Source organism: Coregonus clupeaformis, chromosome 8, assembly GCF_020615455.1.
Source record: "Coregonus clupeaformis isolate EN_2021a chromosome 8, ASM2061545v1, whole genome shotgun sequence".
NCBI lineage: Eukaryota > Metazoa > Chordata > Actinopteri > Salmoniformes > Salmonidae > Coregonus > Coregonus clupeaformis.
Genome location: NC_059199.1, coordinates 57,322,319 through 57,341,560, shown reverse-complemented (window position 1 = coordinate 57,341,560; position 19,242 = coordinate 57,322,319). Strand labels below are relative to the sequence as shown.

At 44.7% G+C, this 19,242-nt stretch overlaps 1 protein-coding gene across 3 annotated transcripts in view; it reads left to right on the top strand.

Moving 5' to 3' along the window:
* Positions 1 to 18,996, top strand: part of LOC121572004 (semaphorin-6D-like) — a 124,788-nt gene extending 105,792 nt beyond the window's left edge. For all 3 annotated transcript variants that reach the window (XM_041883849.2, XM_041883847.2, XM_041883848.2), the window contains 2 exons: positions 4,425 to 4,478; positions 14,715 to 18,996. In XM_041883849.2, coding sequence (XP_041739783.2) covers positions 4,425 to 4,478; positions 14,715 to 16,057 — 1,397 coding nt within the window. In that variant the 3' untranslated portion in view covers positions 16,058 to 18,996. The remainder of the gene's footprint in view (positions 1 to 4,424; positions 4,479 to 14,714) is intronic.
* The last annotated feature ends 246 nt before the right edge of the window (positions 18,997 to 19,242 follow it).

Sequence of the window (19,242 nt, the reverse complement as noted above, 5' to 3'; positions counted from 1 at the left end):
GATAGCAGGCCAATCATCTAAATATAAGCCCTGTAAAAAGAGGGTATATTCCTTCATGGAAGTACAGTGCATTCGGAAAGAATTCAGACCCTTCCCCTTTTCCACATTTTGTTACGTTACAACTTTATTCTAAAATTGATTCAAAAAATAATAATCTTCATCAATCTACACACAATACCCCATAATGAAAAAGCAAAAACAGGTTTTTAGAAATGTTTGCAAATGTATTAAAAATAATAAAAATATAAACTTATTTAGACCCTTTGATATGAGACTCGAAATTGAGTTCATGTGGATCCTGTTTCCATTGATCATCATTGAGATGTTTCTACAACTTGATTGGAGTCCACCTGTGGTAAATTCAATTAATTGGACATGATTTGGAAAGGCACACACCTGTCTATATAAGGTTCCACAGTTGACAGTGCATGTCAGAGCAAAACCCAAGCCATTAGGTCGAAGGAATTGTCCGTAGAGCTCCGAGACAGGATTGTGTCGGCACAGATCTGGGGAAGGGTACCAAAACATTTATGCAGCATTGAAGGTCCCCAAGAACACGGTGGCCTCCATCATTCTTAAATGGAAGACATTTGGAACCACCAAGACTCTTCCTAGAGCTGGCCACCCAGCCAAACTCAGCAATGGGGGGAGAAGGGCGTTGGTCAGGGAGGTGACCAAGAACCCGATGGTCACTCTGACAGAGCTCCAGAGTTCCTCTGTGGAGATGGGAGAACCTTTCAGAAGGTCAACCATCTCTGCAGCACTCCACCAATCAGGCCTTTATGGTAGAGTTGCCAGAAGGAAGCCACTCCTCAGTAAAAGGCACATGACAGCCCGCTTGGAGTTTGCCAAAAGGCACCTAAAGGACTCTCAGACCATGAGAAACAAGATTCTCTGGTCTGATGAAACCAAGATTGAACTCTTTGGCCTGAACGCCAAGCATCACGTCTCGAGGAAACCTGGCACCATCCCTACAGTGAAGCATTGTGGTGGCAGCATCATGCTATGGGGATGTTTTTCAGCGGCAGGGACTGGGAGATTAGTCAGGATCGAGGGAAAGATGAACGGAGCAAAGTACAGAGAGATCCTTGATGAAAACACAGCCAAGACAACGCAGGAGTGGCTTCGGGACAAGTCTCTGAATGTCCTTGAGTGGAACAACCAGCGCCCGGACTTGAAACCGATCTAACATCTCTTGAGAGACCTGAAAGTAGCTGTGCAGCAACGCTCCCCATCCAACCTGACAGAGCTGGAGAGGATCTGCAGAGAAGAATGGGAGAAACTCCCCAAATACAGGTGTGCCAAGCTTGTAGCATCATACCCAAGAAGACTCAAGGCTGTAATCGCTGCCAAAGGTGCTTCAACAAAGTACTGAGTAAAGGGTCTGAATATTTATGTTTATGTAAAGGTGACCCGATCCTGTAGGTTCATGCTCTACAACATTCGCAGAGTACGACTCTGCCTTACACAGGAAGCGGCACAGGTCCTAATCCAGGCACTTGTCATCTCCCGTCTGGATTAGTGCAACTCGCTGTTGGCTGGGCTCCCTGCCTGTGCCATTAAACCCCTACAACTCATCCAGAACGCCGCAGTCCGTCTGGTGTTCAACCTTCCCAAGTTTTCTCACGTCACCCCGCTCCTCCGCACACTCCACTGGCTTCCAGTTGAAGCTCGCATCTGCTACAAGACCATGGTACTTGCCTACAGAGCTGTGAGGGGAACGGCACCTCCGTACCTTCAGGCTCTGATCAGTCCCTACACCCAAACGAGGGCATTGCGTTCATCCACCTCTGGCCTGCTGGCCCCCCTACCTCTGCGGAAGCACAGTTCCCGCTCAGCCCAGTCAAAACTGTTTGCTGCTCTGGCACCCCAATGGTGGAACAAGCTCCCTCACGACGCCAGGACAGCGTAGTCACTCACCACCTTCCGGAGACACTTGAAACCCCACCTCTTTAAGGAATACCTGGGATAGGATAAAGTAATTATTCTACCCCCCTTAACCCCCCAAAAAAAAAAATATATATATATATATATATATATATATACAGTGAGGGGAAAAAAGTATTTGATCCCCTACTGATTTTGTACGTTTGCCCACTGACAAAGAAATGATCAGTCTATAATTTTAATGGTAGGTTTATTTGAACAGTGAGAGACAGAATAACAACAAAATAATCCAGAAAAGCGCATGTAAAAAAAAGTATAAATTGATTTGCATTTTAATGAGGGAAATAAGTATGACCCCTCTGCAAAACATGACTTAGTACTTGGTGGCAAAACCCTTGTTGGCAATCACAGAGGTCAGACATTTCTTGTAGTTGGCCACCAGGTTTGCACACATCTCAGGAGGGATTTTGTCCCACTCCTCTTTGCAGATCTTCTCCAAGTCATTAAGGTTTCGAGCCTGACGTTTGGCAACTCGAACCTTCAGCTCCCTCCACAGATTGTCTATGGGATTAAGGTCTGGAGACTGGCTAGGCCACTCCAGGACCTTAATGTGCTTCTTCTTGAGCCACTCCTTTGTAGCCTTGGCCGTGTGTTTTGGGTCATTGTCATGCTGGAATACCCATCCACAACCCATTTTCAATGCCCTGGCTGAGGGAAGGAGGTTCTCACCCAAGATTTTACGGTACATGGCCCCGTCCATCGTCCCTTTAATGTGGTGAAGTTGTCCTGTCCCCTTAGCAGAAAAATACCCCCAAAGCATAATGTTTACACCTCCATGTTTGACGGTGGGGATGGTGTTCTTGGGGTCATAGGCAGCATTCCTCCTCCTCCAAACACGGCGAGTTGAGTTGATGCCAAAGAGCTTGATTTTGGTTTCATCTGACCACAACACTTTCACCCAGTTCTCCTCTGAATCATTCAGATGTTCATTGGCAAACTTCAGACGGGCATGTATATGTGCTTTCTTGAGCAGGGGGGACCTTGCGGGCGCTGCAGGATTTCAGTCCTTCACGGCATAGTGTGTTACCAATTGTTTTCTTGGTGACTATGGTCCCAGCTGCCTTTAGATCATTGACAAGATCCTCCCGTGTAGTTCTGGGCTGATTCCTCACCGTTCTCATGATCATTGCAACTCCACGAGGTGAGATCTTGCATGGAGCCCCAGGCCGAGGGAGATTGACAGTTCTTTTGTGTTTCTTCCATTTGCGAATAATCGCACCAACTGTTGTCACCTTCTCACCAAGCTGCTTGGCGATGGTCTTGTAGCCCATTCCAGCCTTGTGTAGGTCTACAATCTTGTCCCTGACATCCTTTGAGAGCTCTTTGGTCTTGGCCATGGTGGAGAGTTTGGAATCTGATTGATTGATTGCTTCTGTGGACAGGTGTCTTTTATACAGGTAACAAGCTGAGATTAGGAGCACTCCCTTTAAGAGTGTGCTCCTAACCTCAGCTCGTTACCTGTATAAAAGACACCTGGGAGCCAGAAATCTTTCTGATTGAGAGGGGGTCAAATACTTATTTCCCTCATTGAAATGCAAATCAATTCATAACACTTTTGACATGTGTTTTTCTGGATTTTTTTGTTGTTATTCTGTCTCTCACTGTTCAAATAAACCTACCATTAAAATTATAGACTGATCATTTCTTTGTCAGTGGGCAAACGTACAAACTCAGCAGGGGATCAAATACTTTTTTCCCTCACTGTATATATTGTAAAGTGGTTGTCCCACTGGCTATCATAAGGTGAATGTACCAATTTGTAAGTCGCTCTGGATAAGAGCGTCTGCTAAATGACGAAAATGTAAATGTAAATTATATTTCCGTTTTTTTTTTATCTGATACATTTGCATAAAAAAATTAGCTGTTTTTGCTTTGTCATTATGGGGTATTGTGTGTGGATTGATGAGGGGGGAAAAAAACAATTTAATCCATTTTAGAATAAGGCTGTAACAAAATGTGGAAAAAGTCAAGGTGTCTGAATACATTCCGAATGCACTGTACATGGAAGAATGGGTTTCACAGGCTACCATGGTGTTATAACAAATACCTCCTCCCCTTTTGTTTGATCTGTTATGCATTTAATTGATGTAGCAATGTTTCATTTGCTACCTGTCAATCTGCCAGCTAACATTTAAGTGGTATGTTCTTAAGGTACACACGAAGGTTCTATCAACAAGGTTACATACTGCATACACATTTATATGCTACACTGCACATTTATATAAGGTGGACTACAGTACAAGAATATGAAGAGAAAAGTATATTTGGGGAGAAAACGGCACATCTAAAAAGTATTTTATGACACTTGAATCCACAATTGGGTCACAGTTTGGAAATATCTAGAGCAGCCCAACCTACTTGCATTTCATGTCACGCTGCCGCAAAAACTCATTTGTTTTCTTATGTCTTTGTGAGCAGTATTGTAATTCACGCCGTCTTTTGTTTTCGGTAGTAATGCTTTGTTTTGCTCCCAACAGCAGATGTACTGGCGACCACGCGAAACCAGAACTCCGCGGCAGACTTAGCCTACGGTCAGTTTCCATTTATCTCCCAGTCTCTGTCCCTCCTTTCTCCCTGTGTTGCGTTCCAATTTGTTTTATTGCAGTATGACTGTGAGCATAAACACTTTGAATTAAGTTACATGCAATGACTTTGCATTATCTATTGGCAATTTTGTGGTTTCACTTAAGGTTTCACACTAGACAACTTGAAAATGAAAGAATACCCCAATCTTTTCGGTGTCTGGTAAACCTTTTGACTTGTAGACCATACCATTATAGGTTTTGGGTTACTTGAAATTCAAAGTATTGTTTGATTTGAACAGGTTCAGTTCGCTTCCTAACAGACTTACAAACATTCCTCTAGTCCCACATGTTGTAGAGAAGATTAAACATATGTTGCTGCTTGTGGAAATGGAGGCTCATGAGTAAGATCAGTTACGCTTTTTAAACCAAGAGATCAAGATTAAATGGATCTCCTTGATTAACCGATAGGTGATGCACTTTCAATCTTGCAATTCATGACTGGGCATGCCCAAGTCAATAAACCCCTTTATGTAGGCCTAATAATACTTGAGCGTCGTAATTGTTATTCACAGGGTGAGCCTCACACCAGAGAAGACCCTCATTATGTAATATAAGCCCAGCCTTAGCCATTCACTGTGATGAACCCATGGAGTAAATGACACTATTAGAGGCTAATGGAGACTCCAGCCTCGGTTGCCAACAGGCACGTTGAGCATTAACCTCCTGACGTAGGCCAGCCAAGCGTGAAGGTCTGTGTCAGAGGAGTGATTTCTCAATTGGGGGAAGAGCCCAATTCTAACTGGAGACTGCCATTTTGGTAATGCCAATTTAGTTTCAAATTGGGAATAGTGGCTTAGTTAAACAGTAACATTTAAAACATATTTATATTAGGGCACATTTTCCCCTTGGATCTATCCCTTGTGGCTGCAATGAAATGAACAGTCAAGTCAACACAGATGGCATGTTGACGGCACAACATATTCCAGTGAGTGAACTTTTCAACTAGCCCCCAGGTGCAATCTGTGTGGAAAATCATGGCAATCATGGCAATATTGCCTCCGCAGCCTCATTAGCAATCAATCCCATCATGCAGCAGCACACAGGGTTCAAGGTGGACTTCCGCGAGCACAGGGAACATAGCGCAGGTCACTGAACCCCCCAGAAACACTGGCAATGCCAAAGACCTTGAAACGGTCTTGATGAATACGCAGAAACGTCGGGACTCCAGTGACTGACTAGGCGTAGGGAGCATGCCAAAACTTAGCCAGGTAATGGACATAGTGACTGTTTGTCATTTCCGAATGCCTTTGAAACAAACATTGGAACAAATCCATTTAATGAAGGCAATGCTTTACTGATCCTGGTTAAAGCCAGGGGATGGAAATGTCACATGAAAACTTTCCATTACACTAGTATTTAATAGATTATGAATTTGATTCTAGAATAGTTGATGTAGAGTATGTCATCTCCATCGTAGATTTATCCTACATAAAATAATTATTGATATACCCATAAGCCAGTTATGAGGATGAATCCTGCCCAAATCTTTGACTTTTTGTATCATATTAGCTTTAGTTCTAAAGTGGATACTTTATACATAATGTAGAGACATACAGAACATCAATAGGACATAGTAAATGCAGAGTTGGTTATCGAACTGCAGCTCATATTGTAAATAACAGTGGCCTTGTGCCCATCTATGATTACTCCACAAAGTGGTCCGCAGTGTTCTAAAAGATTGGTCCTGCGGCTGTAGAACATTGGACAAACCTCTGTTGGCTTTGCCAGCTGGCTCGAACAGTCCGGTCCATAAATTGGCCTTGGTTTGTTCCGAAAGCTCTACAAGGTCTTTAAAAAGAACAAGAGCCCCGTATAAGGCCTTCGAAAAGGTCTATCAGTCGAACGCTGTGCAAATGAACATAATTACCTGCAATTTGAAGTATTTGGCAGTAACTGATACCATAGACCTTCCCTTTTAATGCATGGAAGATAACAGAGACACTCCATTTGTAAGTGCTTCAACTCGTTAAAAACACTTTAGGAACTTGGCGGTGGATTTTCAGCTCGGGTGGTGGTATGCAATTATGGGGCCGAGATGTAGTAGAAATCACATCAGATTGTCTCATTTGCATGCATTATGTGGACGTCCGCGTGGTGTGCCGAACTCCTAATTACTTTTACAACAGCTTAACGTGTATTTCCTATGGCTTATTATCACCTTGTAACAGTATACACCATGCGGGACCGGGGCCCTACCAATAACACATGCACACGACACACACGTCTTCACCTAGTGGAAATCCATGGCATAAAGAGAAACACAGTAATAGGTGTTATGCCGTATTGAAAAACCTATGTGTAAATAAATGAAAAGGCTTGAGAAATGATTGAATCGTTGGTTGGTGTTGACATTCAGATTGAGTCAGCAAAAGAGAAGATTGGTGTTTTGAGACCAGGCTGAATAGAATTTCTTTCACCACTAAGAACAACACAAACCTCCATTAACCCCCTTAGAGTGAGTGAGTCACTATAGCTGCTTATTATGCTCAGGTGAATAGCTTCTCTTGGGGGCGCCTAGTGGCTTTACTTGTTGACGCAGGGATTTCCCAGGCACATTCATGAAGGTAACATCAATCCTGAAGGGAAGCGCGGTCATGTTAGGCTTGGCAGCCACCATTTCAGCCATGATGAGGGTGCTCCGCATGAAACGGGCAAAACAAGATAATGTATTTCCTGCCCGTCGAGCGAAGTGTGCATATGGGAAAGCCAATGATTCCAGTGGCATCTATCCAGTGGCATCTATCCTAGAGATAGGCGAGGGGTTGTACAGACCCAACAGCAATGTGTCATACTTGTACTGTACATTTCATGGTCGGAAGCAGAGATAGTTTGAAACTCACAAATGGAAATTCGCCGGACTAGGGGTGAATTCACTTTAATGATGGGGTGGTGAAGATTTTAACTGAAAATATTTTCCTTTTTTTTGGCTGGGCTTTAGAGAAAAAGGAAATTTGCCCAACTTCATGAATATACAGTGGATTCGGAAAGTATTCAGACCCCTTGAATTTTTCCACATTTTGTTACGTTACAGCCTTATTCTAAAATGGATTAAATAAATAAAAATCTTCATCAATCTACACACAATACCCCATAATGGCAATACCCCCCCTGAAAACAGGTTTATACATTTTTGCAAATGTATAAAATAATAATTACAAAAATACCTTATTTACATAAGTATTCAGACCTGAAATTGAGACTCGAAATTGAGCTCAGGTGCATCCTGTTTCCATTCATCATCCTTGATGTTTCTACAACTTGATTGGAGTCCACCTGTGGTAAATTCAATTGATTGGACATGATTTGGAAAGGCACACACCTGTCTATATAAGGTCCCACAGTTGACCGTGCATGTCAGAGCAAAAACCAAGCCATGAAGTCGAAGGAATTGTCCGTAGAGCTCCGAGACAGGATTGTGTCGAGGCACAGATCTGGGGAAGGGTACCAAAAAATGTCTGCAGCATTGAAGGTCCCCAAGAACACAGTGGCCTCCATCTTTCTTAAATGGAAGAAGTTTGGAACCACCAAGACTCTTCCTAGAGCTGGCCGCCCGGCCAAACTGAGCAATCGTGGGAGAAGGGCCTTGGTCAGGGAGGTGACCAAGAACCCGATGGACACTCTGACAGAGAGCACCAGATTTCCTCTGTGGAGATGGGAAAATCTTCCAGAGGAACAACCATCTCTGTAGCACTCCACTAATCAGGCCTTTATGGTAGAGTGGACAGACGGAAGCCACTCCTCAGTAAAAGGCACATGACAGCCCGCTTGGAGTTTGCCAAAAGGCACCTAAAGGACTCTGACCATGAGAAACAAGATTATCTAGTCTGATGAAACCATGATTGAACTTTTTGGCCTGAATGCCAAGTGTCACGTCTGGAGGAAACCTGGCACCATCCCTACAGTGAAGCATGGTGGTGGCAGCATCATGCTGTGGGGATGTTTTTTAGCGGCAGGGACTGGGAGACTAGTCAGGATCGAGGGAAAGATGAACGGAGCAAAGTACAGAGATCCTTGATGAAAACCTGCTCCAGAGCGCTCAGGACCTCAGACTGGGGTGAAGGTTCACCTTCCAACAGGACAACCACCCTAAGCACACAGCCAAGACAACACAGGAATGGCTTTGGGACAAGTCTCTGGATGTCCTTGAGTGGAACAACCAGCGCCCGGACTTGAAACCGATCTAACATCTCTTGAGAGACCTGAAAGTAGCTGTGCAGCGACACTCCCCATCCAACCTAACAGAGCTTGAGAGGATCTGCAGAGAAGAATGGGAGAAACTCCCCAAATACAGGTGTGCCAAGCTTGTAGCATCATACCCAAGAAGACTCAAGGCTGTAATCGCTGCCAAAGGTGGTTCAACAAAGTACTGAGTAAAGGGTCTGAAAACTTTTTATTAAATTTGTAAACATTTCATTATGGGGTATTGTGTGTAGATTGATGAGGGGGGAAAAACAATTTAATCAATTTTAGAATAAGGCTGTAACATAACAACGTGGAAAAAGTCAAGGGGTCTGAATACTTTCCGAATGCACTGTAGATATTGTAAAAAACAAGAATGGCAATGAAGGACCTTTCACTAAAGCTTTAGGTACTGCATTGTCTAGTGTCAGCATTCTCAGTAAAATGCTTTACAGACCAGTGTTCATAGAAGATGTATTAACTACAGTGACCAACCAGAATTTGAGTGAAGCCATTTTTACCAAATATACTAAGAGTTTCGCCAATATTCTTATTAAAATTGTCCTTGAAAAACAGAGTTTGAAGCCAATTGGATTATTTGAACAAATCACAAGCTTCTCCAGCATACAGCATTTTTCTGTATTACTTAAACCTAATGTTCCAATTGTCCTGGCTCAAGGGTACTCATAAAACCAAGTTTAGAAGATAAATGTGTGACTATAAACCCAAGCAGAAATACATTACCGGCAACCTGAAGTTGAGCTCTGATGAACCTAAAGACCTGCTGAAAATACCAGATGCTCCCCATTGAATTGGATACATGAAAATGCACTATTTTCTAGTTATATAACTAGGAAATGTATTATATTATGCTAACTGTTTGACTGCTCCGATTATGTTCCATGGCGGGCTCTAGTGATAATGCCTTTCCCCTCAACCACTAATCCCAAAATGCCTTAAATGTGTTAAGGCAACGTGCATATACACAGTTTTAATAACACTCTGAATAATACTATCTGGAGTTCAGCATTCACTGGGCACTCCAATTCCACCATTGAGTGCTAAATGTTATACACTGCTCAAAAAAATGGGAACACTTAAACAACACAATGTAACTCCAAGTCAATCACACTTCTGTGAAATCAAACTGTCCACTTAGGAAGCAACACTGATTGACAATAAATGTCACATGCTGTTGTGCAAATGGAATAGACAACAGGTGGAAATTATAGGCAATTAGCAAGACACCCCCAATAAAGGACTGGTTTTGCAGGTGGTGACCACAGACCACTTCTCAGTTCCTATGCTTCCTGGCTGATGTTTTGGTCACTTTTGAATGCTGGCGGTGCTTTCACTCTAGTGGTAGCAGGAGACGGAGTCTACAACCCACACAAGTGGCTCAGGTAGTGCAGCTCATCCAGGATGGCACATCAATGCGAGCTGTGGCAAGAAGGTTTGCTGTGTCTGTCAGCGTAGTGTCCAGAGCATGGAGGCGCTACCAGGAGACAGGCCAGTACATCACGAGACGTGGAGGAGGCCGTAGGAAGGCAACAACCCAGCAGCAGGACTGCTACCTCCACCTTTGTGCAAGGAGGAGCAGGAGGAGCACTGCCAGAGCCCTGCAAAATGACATCCAGCAGGCCACAAATGTGCATGTGTCTGCTCAAACGGTCAGAAACAGACTCCATGAGGGTGGTATGAGGGCCCGACGTCCACAGGTGGGGGTTGTGCTTACAGCCCAACACCGTGCAGGAAGTTTGGCATTTGCCAGAGAACACCAAGATTGGCAAATTCGCAACTGGCGCCCTGTGCTCTTCACAGATGAAAGCAGGTTCACACTGAGCACATGTGACAGACGTGACAGAGTCTGGAGACGCCGTGGAGAATGTTCTGCTGTCTGCAACATCCTCCAGCATGACCGGTTTGGCGGTGGGTCAGTCATGGTGTGGGGTGGCATTTCTTTGGGGGGCCGCACAGCCCTCCATGTGCTCGCCAGAGGTAGCCTGACTGCCATTAGGTACCGAGATGAGATCCTCAGACCCCTTGTGAGACCATATGCTGGTGCGGTTGGCCCTGGGTTCCTCCTAATGCAAGACAATGCTAGACCTCATGTGGCTGGAGTGTGTCAGCAGTTCCTGAAAGAGGAAGGCATTGATGCTATGGACTGGCCCGCCCCGTTCCCCAGACCTGAATCCAATTGAGCATATCTGGGACATCATGTCTCGCTCCATCCACCAACGCCACGTTGCACCACAGACTGTCCAGGAGTTGGCGGATGCTTTAGTCCAGGTCTGGGAGGAGATCCCTCAGGAGACCATCCGCCACCTCATCAGGAGCATGCCCAGGCGTTGTAGGGAGGTCATACAGGCACGTGGAGGCCACACACACTACTGAGCCTCATTTTGACTTGTTTTAAGGACATTACATCAAAGTTGGATCAGCCTGTAGTGTGGTTTTCCACTTTAATTTTGAGGGTGACTCCAAATCCAGACCTCCATGGGTTGATAAATTTGATTTCCATTGATAATTTTTGTGTGATTTTGTTGTCAGCACATTCAACTATGTAAAGAAAAAAGTATTTAATAAGATTATTTTATTCATTCAGATCTAGGATGTGTTATTTTAGTGTTCCCTTTATTTTTTTGAGCAGTGTATTAATCTGCCTGAATTATCTCTATTTGTGCTACTGTTAAATTATTTTGTTGTTGTTATCTCACTGTTCAAATAAACCTACCTGTTTGGAATCTGGTTGATTGATTGCTTCTGTGGACAGGTGTCTTTTATAGAGGTAACAAGCTGAGATTAGGAGCACTCCCTTTCAGAGTGTGCTCCTAATCTCAGCTCGTTACCTGTATAAAAGACACCTGGGAGCCAGAAATCTTTCTGATTGAGAGGGGGTCAAATACTTATTTCCCTCATTAAAATACAAATCAATTTAAAACATGCTTTTTTCTGGATTTATTTGTTGTTATTCTGTCTCTCACTATTCAAATAAACCTACCATTAAAATTATAGACTGATTATGTCTTTGTCAGTGGGCAAACGTACAAAATCAGCAGGGAATCAAATACTTTTTTCTCTCACTGTAGGCTACAACAATGTGTATATACAGGTAACTGCCAAAATAAAGGAAACAGCAACAAAGTGTCTTAATAGGATGTTGGGCCACCACGAGCCAGAACAGCTTCAATGCACCTTGGCATAGATTCTACAAGTGTCATTATTCCACGACAAATTCCATCATTTGGTGTTTTGTTGATGGTGGTGGAAAACGCTGTCTCAGGCGCTGCTCCAGAATCTCCCATAAGTGTTCAATTGGGTTGAGATCTGGTGACTGAGACAGCCATGGCATATGGTTTACATTGTTTTCATGTTCATCAAACCATTCAGTGACCACTCGTGCCCTGTGGATGGAGGCATTGTCATCCTATGGGGGCATAGCCATGGAAGCCAAAATAATGGCCTGCCCAACATTTTCATACATGACCCTAAGCATGATGGGATGTTAATTGCTTAATTAACTCAGGAACCACACCTGTGTAGAAGCGCCTGCTTTCAATATACTTTGTATTCCTCATTTACCTGTGTTTCCATTATTTTGGCAGTTACCTGTATCTGCCAGAGGGTGTTTGTTCACAATAACACATCAAGGCAGGGTAGACATTCTGATGCATGTTTTACTCACTGGCAGTTCCATAATCCTTCAAAAGGCACATCCTGCCATGTCCGGAGGCCTGGTCTAGCCTCCATTGGCACTAAGCAGAGAAATCTGGATACCTCACACTCCCTGCAGATATGCATATGTCCTGTTCATTCAAGCCAAATACAGTGGCACGATCACACCCTTTATTAGCACTAGCCATAATGCTTACACTTTGTGCCATATCGTATCAAAATGCCACCAAGATTAATGCTTCATAAACATGTAATTATCTCTGTCTTTACACACAGTAGCATTGCTGTCCTGCCAACAGAAGTAACACTGCAGTGAAATATCAAACAGTCCATTTTGATTGGTTGAAATATTAACCAGTCTGTGCTTGACATAACCGTTATGGAAGGTGATGAAAGACTAAATACAGTGCAGGTTACTTAGGACTGTGTATCTATCAAACTTGGCTAATGGCCAAGACATTTGGTCGCTGAATGGAATTGAAGGAATATGCATGGTTTATTATTCTGTAGAGTGTCTCAGGTAAATTCAAAACACAAGTCGGTATGTGCGTGTGCGCCACACTCCTAACCCATCACTACCACACTCTAAGGTAACAGGGTTTCTCATTTCTGTCAGCTGCATGTGACCTTTAAGGAAGACTATCAAGGGACCGTGGGTGCCGCAACAAAGGCAATGTCAACATCCCTTGTCTCGCAGTGCGTGAATGCCAATGCATCGGCCTGTGATGCCAGTGCTGGAGTCCCTGTACCTACTGACATATTCAGTCCCTGAATATTCCTTTCTCTGTTCTTGCCCCTGAATCATTGTCATAAAATGGCTTCATGTCTTTGATTTTGTGATAGCTTGGTTTCTAATAGAGGTCATTTGTACTCTATGACTTAGTGACAAGCAGAAGACATATTGTACAGTATATTGACTTATTTGTTGTCAAATGGTATCTGGGGCATATCCAAGCCAATCATTTTCCGTCTCATAGCTGTTTACAGGAGTTGGTAGGTACCGCACACATCCAACACTGTTTTGACAACAACAAAAATCATAACTTGCTTAGCAGATCCCTTACGTTTTAACCCTTAATTGCTACTCGAAAGATAGTTGGCAGGCAGTGCCATCATAATCGCTCGGAGCACGGGATCTCAAACCGGTGCTGAAATCTGAGGCTTACCATGCATTTGGTTCCCATTAGAGGCGAGGAATCCTCTGGGAACATCACTCTTTCTGCAACTCTGTGACCTACTTATGCGTCTATATGAGAACCACATGGGAGGGCCTTTGCTCGACAGGGCTTTCGAGAGAAAGACATTCGCTTTGGTTGAGTCTAATTACCATATGGGTCTCTCTCGCCCCATCCTATTTTTAACTGTTGGAGAAGAAAAGTGAATGATGAGATGAAAATAGGCAGAACATGTTGCTGCTCACCAGGGGCAGATGATATTAGTGGTGGGTGGATGTGTTTTTCGGTATTCTTTTGCATAAAAGATTTATAGAAATCTGTTGATATGATGCAAGGACACGGGCCAAGTACTCTTTCATACTTCACACTTTTAACACTGTGCAATTACTCAACGGCATCAAAATTCCATGAAACTACATGGTACCTTAATGAAAAGTGACTGACCACAACTTTGTTCAGGAAGCAACAAGCTACGCTTTCTTTAGTTACCTTGGTCCAGCACGTTCATCCACTCCTCCTAATCCCTCTGATGACGTTTTAATGGAGCTCCCCAGAGTACACAGACACCATTACCTCTGTTGGGCTAAACCCAACCCCAGCTGCTGCTCTGCTGTATATGCCAGGGCACCGTTCTCATTTAGCCTCCCCATAACCGAGCCACAATCCTTGGCTGTAGTGTGCCTGTTTGAGCCCAGATAAGCTTCTGGATATCTAAGTGTTGATCTTGGCCAGTGCGAGAAGCCAGGTACACCTGCAGTGAAGGATGAACTCAAATAAACTTTGCAGAGTGGGAGAAAAACATGTATTTCTTTCCCAGGGACTTCTAAGCTGTTTGTGCTCTGTGTTTAGAGTCTGGGCTGATTTGAGTGTTTGTTATGATGAACGAGTAGACTGTCTGGAGGCTTCTCTGTCACGGCCTCCTGAGACTTTGGCAGCAGAGTACTTGGCAGGATAGCACTCCGTATTTGACGGAGGTAAGAAAGACGGATTGAATCCAGCCCTTGATTTAAGATGAGTCATGCTGTTACAGCCACAATGGGGGGACGGTTGAATGTGAAATCCTTTTGATGTCATGACAGAATTGTATTTTCGAAAGGGCTAAGTCATGACCTCACTTTCTTTCTTATGTTCTTTCTTTCTTTTTCTCCTTTAGGTGTCCGAAGGCTCCCTGACATGGAGAAGTCCAGCCCCAGCGTCCACTACACTCTCCTGATCGCCTGCGTCCTGGTGGCCTTCTTCCTCGGTGCCATCCTCTCCGGCTTCCTGGTATCATGCTACTGCAGTCACAACGCCCGCCGCGCCCACCGGCTTGGCAAGGACCCTGAGGCGTCCCTCCACCCCGCCCTCTCGCTGCGCAGCCTGGCCAAGCTAAACGGCCTGCTGGACAGTCAGCCCAAAGAGGAGAAGCTGGACGTGTCGACGCCCAAGATGTACAGCGCCTTCATTCCCAACGGGAAGGAGCACACTCCGGGCAGGCACAGGATGTCCCTGGGAGACCCGGACCTTAACCTCTCCCAAGGGGAGAACCTCTCAGGCCTACCTACCCCTGACTCCACCCCGGAGCTGCCCATCAAGAACATGAAAGCCTTCCGGAACCAGTGGGAGAGGAACCAGAACTGCAACAACGCCAAGGAGTCCAAGGCACCCCCCGGCACTGGCTTCGGCCTGGGTTCGTCGAGGTCCAGCTCGGGGGTCACCCAGCAGGTGTTCCCCTTCTCCCACAGCCTGACCATCGGCCAAGCCCTGGGGCACCTGCCTGAGGAGAGGAAGATCCCCAACGACGAGCGTGCACAGGGGGCTTCAGCCTCCCAGTCCTCCTCCTGCTACCCGCAGACGGTGGTGGACGTGGCGGCCCTGGACGAGCTCCTCCAGCACATCCACGAGGTCAGTGCCTCAGGCAGCCACAGCATCACTGTGCTGACCTCACCGTGTGCCCCCCTGCCGGGTAGCTCCAGCCATAACCACGGTCACAGCCAGAGCAGCTTCAGATCCCAGCCCCAGATCCCCGAGACGGAGTCGGCCCCGTACTACAGTTCCTCCACCCTGCCCAGGGACAGTCTGAACCGCCGCCTGGACGTGCCCCCGGACGCCGCCGCCGCCTCCTCGGCCGGCGCCACCCCGCTGCAGCAGCAGTCCATCCCCGAGCGGAGCGCAGTGACTCGCCACCACTCCCAGAGGCATTTAATGATCAAGATGGGCAATGGAGGGGCCGTCCCGCGCCAGCACAGCTTCAGACAGGGCGGGGTTGGGCCACCACCCCACCAGCTGCTCACCCGGATGAACTCGGGAGGCGGCGGTGGTGTCGGGGGAGGGGTCGGCTTTGAGGCCCACCGGCCGCTCATCCCCAGTGCCTGCCTGACACGGCAGCACAGCTACAGCGAACCGCCCCACCTCCACCGCGCCGCCATCGTACGCCGCACTGCCTCCCTCAAGCCCCAGGTACCCCCCAAGCCCCTCTTCCTGCCCGTAAATGAGCAAGGCAAGTACAACTACTGAGCGCTGAGGAGTCGGACCGAGAGGCTCCGACATGACAGACGACGTAACCACGCTCCTCTCAGAGTTAGGGCAACTCCCCTCTGATGGGGGGGATTGAGTGGAGCTCGAGGGGGCAACTCCCGGGACTGGCACACCTTTTGGCGAGACGTCCGACAATAGCCTCCACACCTGATGAATGTCCTTATACCATATTGGTATTATTGCAATGCTACTTGATCACAGAACAGTGATGGATTCACAGGATATAGAACATGTGGTAGTATTAAATTGACTTGGGGAGGATCTATACCCTCGTTTGAGGCCAAAGAATAAAGTAACAGGGCCCAGAACTCAATGTAAAGAACAGATCACAAGTCGGCCACTGAAGCTGTGGACAATGCCTGCTTTAGCTTGGACCCAAGGCCTCAACCTAAGAGAGCACCTCACGACACAAACAGTGCTCATCCTGCCTGTAATGTATGTATACTGTATGTGTATACCTGTATATGCACTACACATGTGTAGATACACACAGGGCGTAACCATGAAGCAGCTACATGAACTGTGGTGAGACGGTCAACTCATAGCCATTTCTTAACCCTCTTATGACAGAGAGATACCATGCAGGCCACGCTCAGTACACACATTCGGTATATACATCCCTCGACGCAAGGGATTTAGCAATAACTTACCGTTGTGCAGCTAAGTATCAACTGTACCCCTTGATGTAAGGGTAGGTACTATACTTCATGCAGCATACCATATGAAATGACTACTTTGATAATGCTTGGAAAATGATTCATTCTGTATTAATGGAATGATGCTGAGGAACGAGACACATGGCGTCAGTATAGACCCAACATGCATCACAGTGTTACTATTATGTTTGTCACTGGTGGATGGGGGCTCCGCTGCCCTGTGACAGGAGGCCACCTCGGGGCCTGATGAGTTAGGAGGATCCTTGAACTGCATTTGGAATTCTTACTTTTGGGACATAAATGCTATGATCATTCCAGAGAAATGTAACAAGCCCCCGATATGATTGTCATTGTCATTCAATAAGAGTATAGGGGTGCAGTGCACTGCAACCTCAAATAATTTGTTTCATCCTTAACATTTGGTGAGAATTGGTTCTACATTGAGGTGCAATCATTCAGGCTATGTATTATATTATTATAAAATTATATTTAAAGCGGAGCCCCAAGAAATCACTCACGGGCACATAGCGCCCTCTTATGGACAAGCCCTTAATAACTGTGTAATAAAGTCAGTAATTATGTTTACCATATTGCTATTAACATTGTGGATATTGGTGTAAATAAAGGCAACTGTGGAATAATACTATCCAAACTTTGATTTGTATGTGTTAATGTGTGCCTTATTTAATCATGTGGTGTGGAAATGGACAAAAAGTATGTTTTTGTCTGCGTTGTCATTACAAATTCATTTAAAATCTTGACTCCTGCACGGACTCCATATCAGAGGTTCTGTTTCGCCTGGCAGTTGAAGTGTACATTGTAGGTCGACAGTTGCTGTTTTTTGTTTCATGCTCTTCAAGCTTCTTTATATACTGTATATTTTTATGACAAGGGGGGTTAGATGGAAAAGATGAGTAGATCTGAAAGTATATCAGCAATGTTAGGTCTGTGTCATGTTTTTGAAAGATCTCTCAAATATGTTCGAAATGGTATGGACATAGGGTGAGGCACAACTCTGCTTTACAAAGACATTGTATTTAATAAGGGCTCTATTCAATCTGTAAAGCTGAAGCGTTACAGATTCCGATAGAAATGTAAAGGTAATTTCGGAATGAGCCGACATACGCAGCCTGAATGCAATGTCTGCTAAAGCGGGAATATTGCCTTTGAATTTCAATCACGTTGTAAAGCTGGATTTTCGCAATGTGGATTGAATATAGACCCAAGTGTGGGGCGAAAGAGGCTAGCTGAGGGGGTTGCAAATGCTCCAAGAAGGGCTGGATGGTTGATAATTGCCTGGTCCAACAAGTATGCTATTCAAATGAAGCTAAGGATTATAGGACACAAAGTAGATGTGTCTGGAGATGCCTACAGTGAGGTAACAGTGCCCATAGAGGTATTACTGTAAAAGGAAAATTCCACCCCAAAACTATATTTTGGTATTTGTTTCATTAGTCTATTGTTGATCTAGTCCCCAAAATATTTAGCATGTCAGCAATCAAGTTCATACCGGTTGTATTTCTGTGTTTTTAAAGTTATAGCTTAACTTGATTGCTGACAGTCCCAAAATGTTTGCATATGTCAACAATGGACTAATGAAACAAATACCAAAATATAGTTTTGGGGTGGAACTTTCTTTAAATAGAGTAATAGCACCTGCAGAGTGTGTGTGTGCAAGGAATCAATACTTTGATTCCTTGCACACACACACTCTGCAGGTGCTATTAAGTGAGTTGATTGAGTGTGTGCATAGCACTGGCACCTTCTCTGCCTCAAGTTGAGCAGAAATATGAATATCAAATAATTCTATGCTAATGTCACCTGCCAGACACGTCATGAAATGCATACAACACTAAAACCACGGTATCTATATCCCCTCATATGGCCACTTTGACAGAAAAAAAGTTGTTGGATAGATTTTACAAGTCAGATGAATGTAAACTGGTTACATTTGATTACTGTATGTATGTCAATATTGAATTTATATGCAATGTATGTGTTTTCAATTGCTATAAAAATCACTTCAGAAGAATGCTCTCTGACATGCATCTGAAATGTATTTCATTTTACATCTTATTAATGTATCATACCACTCACTCACTTGACCAATGAGGTTTACTTTTTTGTAAATATAGCAAACCAGAAGTCACCTGCATCTCCATGGTGATTTCATGGAGATGCCCCAGATGCTCCTGAGTTATATTAAACACAGCTGTATGTCCCCCTACAATTAAAGATATCTAATAAAAATCTTCAAATGCATGTTGTACGTGTCAAATACTTCATACAACTGAGCGGCACCTGTCGTACGTGAACTAAGTCAATAGGGGCCCAATTCCGACCCGAGTTGGAACGTAATTCCTTTTTATGCACTGTTCCAAGTGGACCGTGTCCTCTACATGTCCAGTCAATAGTGTTTTTTTTTTTTTTTTACTTGGTCTTAACATACATTAAGATTGCGTTCTATTATAAAAATCCAAATAGATAATTTACATTGTTAATTTAGCT